The sequence below is a fragment of the Syngnathus leptorhynchus genome, chromosome 15 (assembly GCF_054491065.1).
Source record: "Syngnathus leptorhynchus isolate UIUO chromosome 15, UIUO_Slep, whole genome shotgun sequence".
Lineage (NCBI taxonomy): Eukaryota > Metazoa > Chordata > Actinopteri > Syngnathiformes > Syngnathidae > Syngnathus > Syngnathus leptorhynchus.
The window spans coordinates 9,011,692-9,017,500 of NC_141209.1; the positions used below are offsets into that span (position 1 = coordinate 9,011,692).

The window sequence follows — 5,809 nt, forward strand, 5'->3', positions numbered from 1 at the left end:
CGAAACGAGAGAGAATAAGAAGCAGCAAGGCAGCGACCCCGAGGGCGCATGTACGCTCGCGGCAACCATCCTGTCAATGAATAAATGATGTGCCGCCGCACAATTGCGGTCAAGAGCTTTTCAAGAGGATTTCCCCTCCTTTTTTGTCATGAATTCCATCTTCCTCCGCCACCTGTAGCCTTTCTTTACACTCGAGACAAGGGAAATGTCAAAGCTGTCGCGCCGCAGCCACGGGGCTCAACACACAAGACCACTCAATGCTCTTTTTTTCCTCCCTCTCATAACCCAAGAAAGGTTAGCGGCGGGAAAACGCCATGCTGCCCCATTTTTACACATTAACCCTTTAGTGTACCAACCCGACACATGTCAATACTCAGACATGTATATCTTGTCATTTGTTTATTCAACAAGTTTTACCTTGTGACATGAAGCCGCATCATGTTGCAGCGTTCAACTGGATTAATTAGGCCAGAGGTTATGAGCATATCAGCACACTTTGAAATAGGAAAATAATTTGGAACATTTCGTGATACAGATTTTACGGAAGTGAGATTCTGATTGGCAAGCATAAACAAAAGCTACAACAACAAGACTTGACGCGAGTCTGCAATTATCGTGTCAAAGTTGCTGGAAAACAGTAAAAATGAGGCCACACACCCTATTGACTTTTTTTGAGCTGTTGCGCTCTCGTCATGTAATCGCCGAGGCAGGATTTTGACCCAACAGATTAGTGGCGGATGTAGTGCGAAGATGTGAGATGTTTCCATATCTGAAAACGATTGGAGTGTGTTTTTATCTGCGATTAAAAGAAGAGCTAATCTCGGATTTAGATGGGACGAGTCCATATACCTGATCATGTTTTGTTGATCATCCGCGTTCAAAAATGCGTATATATTTAATACTGTAAGTGCGAATCATGTTCAAAATAAGGTTAGGAGTCCACACAAATCTCAGATTTTAATTAAAAAAAAAAGAAACATATGTTGCTTTTGTGGCATGAAAGTTAAACACAAAAATCTAATAAACATGGACAGTTTCACAAATTATTATTATTATTATTAATTATTAAGTATTTCTCAAAAAGTAGTGAATATTACAAGATAACACATTCTAAATAAAAACGGAATAAAAAGCTACGTCACATGACAGTAAATTCTACACATGTAAACATGATATAATACACATGTATAAATATTGCTGTTATATGAAATATGACAATAATTTTTTTTCTTTTTTGTGTTAAGTTATAAATATACAATACGAAATTGACTTGACCATTGTTTTCTAAACATGGCCCCTCTTGGAGGTTTGGACACCCCTGATGTGAAAGCAGGCTGCTTCTCTTCCTCCGTGACAAGTAGCAATCTCGAATGCACGACGATGAGACTAGAGCATTTTCTCTTCTTTCTCCCAGGGGATGGGGTCCTGCTCCTCCTCCACCTGCGTGTTCCGGCGCCCTGTCCAAAAGTGCTCCACATCCGGGAAGGTCTTCTCGGCGTTGGCGAGCACCGCGTTGACCCCCGCGCCGTCCAGCTCGGCTCCGTTGCCCTCGGTTGTCTTGGGAACTCCGGGCGCCTTGGCGCCGCGGCAAGCAGCCGCCATGCAGAGTGCCACCAAGCCGCGGCGCACGTCGTCGTACATGGTGACGAGCAGGACCGGCGAGAGCGCGCCACAGGCATACACCAGCACCTCCGCGCACAGGAGCACTCCTGCGGGGGGCTTGTGGTAGCCCAGCCGGACCCAGGTGAAGGTGCCCCACTCGGGTAGCAGCATGAGCCCCAGCGTGGTGCTCAGACACAGCAGCACCAGCGTCACCTTGCTCAGGCGGCGCGGGCTCGGCGCGTAATTGAGCGCCTGGTGGAGGCTCTTGGTGTAGTAGGCCACGGTGAAGAGCACAGGAGCCACGTAGGTGGCCGTGGGGTAGATCTTGTAGAAGACGGCCATGAACTGTGAAGCGCACGCCGGCATCTGGTACACGCACACTACGTCGTGCGCACCGCGCGGCTGCAACGCGGAGAACAGCATCTGCGGGATGGGCAACATCATGGACAGCAGCCACACCAACGCCACGGCCCAGAGGATCCAGCCACAGTGTGCGGCGGCCCCGCCCTCCGGGGTGTGCTTGGCCCGGGTGCTGACCGCCAGGAGGAGCGTCTTGGCCACAAGGCAGGCGTGCTGGAACCAGTCGGCGGTGGCGCACGCAAAGCGGCCGAGGACCCAGGCTTGCTTGTAGGCGGCAAGCGCGCGCACGGGGGCGCACAGGACCAGGAGGAGCGCATCCGTAGCGGCCACTGAAGCGAGCAGAGCCTTGGCCTCGGAGCCTTGACCCGCTCGGAAGTCGCGCGCGAAGACCAGCAGCACCAGGAGGTTGCCCGCGGCGCCGGAAACGCACATGCCGACGAGCAACGCCGGCACGGCCGTCCGAATGTCCTCCCCGTCGAGGAGCTGGACGCCTCCCGCGAAGTCGACCAAAGTCCCGTTGGGATCAGAATCCATTTCTTTGCGCAAAGTGTTCGAAGGAGGTCGTCGGGTGGCTGCGAGCGCGCGTCTGAGGTGAGGCGGGCCAACTGGGACTATTTACGGCGCCGCCATTTAGGCGGCGTCGACGTCATGAAGTGCGAGAACCTGAAAGGATCGCGACGCGCCGCAGCGTGACACCATTTGAGCGCGTGCGTCATGACTGGTAGGCAGACAAACCGTGACGTCAAGCAACGGCGCAACTTTTATTCAGCAACAAAATCTAATTAAACAAATTATGTAGTGGTGTACCACACATTCACAAAAAAACTTAGGTGTCGAACCCGTGGCTCTTCATCCATGGGGATATGAGCTAAGCTTCCTGTGCTAAGCGTTTATGTTCTTATGGATTGTATGAATCTGTTTAATTAAGTGGAGGTCCAATCAAACGCGCAGACGCTCAACTGCGACACTTCGCTGAAAATATTTACAGTCTTCCGAGCGACATCCTCAAGGTCGCGTATGGAGCAGCTGTCGGAACGACTGTTGCCACGGTTACCGACCGCACACGGCGAGGTGTTTACTCGACGAGTATCTGGGGTGCGCGCGCGGATGCGACGGGACGGCACGGAGAGGTGAGGGGGCGCCCACTCAAATGCTGTCACCTCAACGGAGAGGGCCGCGGTTGCTAAGCGACCGCGTTGGTCGCTTAAGCGGCGTGGTGGGGCGCAGAGGTGAGGCTGCCCTGATGCGACATGTGGCAAGACCATATTTTTAATGGTCTTTATTCTCAATTGGGAAATACTGTGCCCTCCTCCCAGGCTGAACAAAAAGAGGATGAATGTAATCCACATACTCTTCCTGCCAGTGAAAAAAAACACCCGTACCAACCCTGAACCCACTCCCAAAAAGATCCGTGGGTGCCGAACAGCAAGTATGCAAAGCTCGACTGCTTTTTTTTTTTTTTTTTTTTTTTCGTTGACAGGCATCACGCAAAGAGCTAATAAATGAGCGGGTGCCTTTGGCGAAAGGGCAAGCTCCCCTCCCGCCTGCAAAACGGCAAATAATTCATGGCAACCTCGTGGGGGTTCATTTGGGGGATAAAAGAGGGTAGGGGGGTGCTTTTAATTTTTTAATCAGAATTAAATAAACAACGAAAGCTGTTCGAGTACAGCACATTCCGAGTAAAAAGGGCTTTTGAATGTCTTCTTTAGAAAGTCTTGACAACTGATTGATTGCCTGTCCAATATTTAGGTGGGTTGGTGCAGTTCTGAACGGAGCTGGCGAAACCAACCGGAATTTGATTAAAGCGCGCCCTTGTGTGGTGGGTTGGGGAAACTGTCACTAACGTTGATTCACTGTCTTTATTTTAATAATCCATCCATTTATTAATGTATGTTAAACACACACACATATTGGTTTTGGATTATTTTTAAATATACATATTCCAAATATATTAATGGTACAACTATATATTTTTTATATATTATATATTTATATTTTATTCTGATTTAAGATCAAACATTTTCATTGAAAATACACACTACTCGGTTTTTGCCGTTTGAGAAGTGTGTGATAACCCTAAATGACCACGAGAGAGCAGCAGACGGTTATTTGTTTTTGTAATTGCATGCAAAACAGACACTGACATTTCCGCCTATAGGGGGCGGAACTGATTTGTGCAACAAACAGCATGAACGAAAAATAACCTCCCCAAAGATCTGACACATTTTTTACTCAAAGATCGTGAAAAAAAAACTCATCTATTTGGCAAATAAATCACCATTTAATTTGGAAACATTCAAGGAACAGAAATAAGCGGAATGTTTTTTGCTACAAGAACAAAAATAAGCTGTACGTAAGAAAACGCAGTTCCTCTCCTTAGCTCGGTCCACGGTATTGCAAATGTGTTTTGTAGTAGTTAGGAAATAAAATGGACATGTGTCAACACAGCGTACGTAATGTAGTGTCCGCGCCACAGGCATCACGAGCGGGAGTCAACGCCAAAGGCATCCAAGATGTCAAGGTGTCAAACTCAAAGGCGTCCGTCGACACGCATTCATTGGTCAGCTTATTTGTCAACGCGCCTCATTGATTGATCCCAACGCAAACAAAAAGCGCCGGCTCGCCTCCTGAATGCCAAGCGGGTCACGACGGCTCCGCAGCGCCTTTAATCCGGATGCCGAATGGGAGCCGGCGGCCGCCTCGACCTCGCCATGTTTAGAGAGGTCGCCGACCACTCGGCTCGCAGTCTTCATCATTTGGAAGATTAGCCGTGATTGCAGATATGGTCCGACATTTTCGAATGCATACGATGTTCTTGCGATTATTTTTACGTCAAGGATGATAAAAGTTTTGTTTACCACTTCTGCGAAACATGCTAACATCAGTTGTGTAATAAAACCCACGTGGTCCACCATAATCACGTCAAAATCCGCAAAGTTGTTTTGAAGCGTCAAATTTTCAGATTATTTCAGAAAAATACGACGCCACTTAATATCACATAAACTACACATGAAAAAATGGACTTTTTTCCAACTTGACAGGCCCCTCCCACACAAAAACTTAGTTTTTTCTTCTTGAGAAAAATCCGACTTCTTGCTGGTACAATGATGAATGTATTATTTACTGGTTGACATTGGGTCATCGACATGTGAGCTCCTCTCCGACATTGAACGTGTTCTTATTTCCCCAAGCAGATGAAGGATAAATTGTCCATTATTTGCCCTTTTAAAAAGCAAGTGAGATAAGCCCTCGTGTCGTCATTTGGCCCCCCGGCCTACGGGGGCGCCACTATGCAGAACGCCGCCCCAATTACCGACGCCTAGTTTGCCATAATGACTTTCCAATGACGTACTTGATTGAAATGTAACTGGCGGGGCCGCGGGGCGCCACAAAAAACAATAAGGGGAGGGGAAAGTTGGAGCAGGTATGAGAAAAAAAACTTATTAAACCGCGCGGCGCTGGCAGCTAGCATAAATTAGCATATTGAGGGTAAATATGCAGACTATTGACGATAATAAAACAGGATTATTCAATCCAATGAATGTTAAATAGATGGAGGCAAGGCCACGCAGCTCTTATCTGCTCAAAGCTGGCCTTTATTTTAATGGCTTGACAATTGCGCTTATTGTTCCCATTTCGGGCTTTGGCCGTGCCGCTGCATTCCCGGGAGATTCTTTGATGATTTTAGTTTTTCCCGCCGGTCACGTGACGTCAAGTGGCTGCTTGCTCGCTCCTGTTTTGCTGGACGGGAGCGTCGGCCTCGGGCCAGCATCAAGATAACGTTTTCATTATGCACACGGCCTGATGCACACGTAGATTATGTTCGAGAGTGTGTGTGTGTGTCTGT

The 5,809-nt window shown here is 48.1% G+C and overlaps 1 protein-coding gene across 1 annotated transcript; it reads right to left on the reverse strand.

Moving 5' to 3' along the window:
- Positions 1–1,270: 1,270 nt before the first annotated feature.
- Positions 1,271–2,496, reverse strand: LOC147045567 (G protein-coupled receptor 151 protein). The gene has a single exon (XM_085932716.1). It carries the CDS (start codon positions 2,494–2,496, stop codon positions 1,387–1,389), a length of 1,110 nt encoding a protein of 369 aa, XP_085788842.1. The 3' UTR covers positions 1,271–1,386.
- Between the last annotated feature and the right edge of the window lie 3,313 nt (positions 2,497–5,809).

Bases quoted from the DNA above. Each gene is read 5' to 3' on its own strand.
- LOC147045567 (XM_085932716.1), bottom strand. From the start codon at position 2,496: ATGGATTCTGATCCCAACGGGACTTTGGTCGACTTCGCGGGAGGCGTC.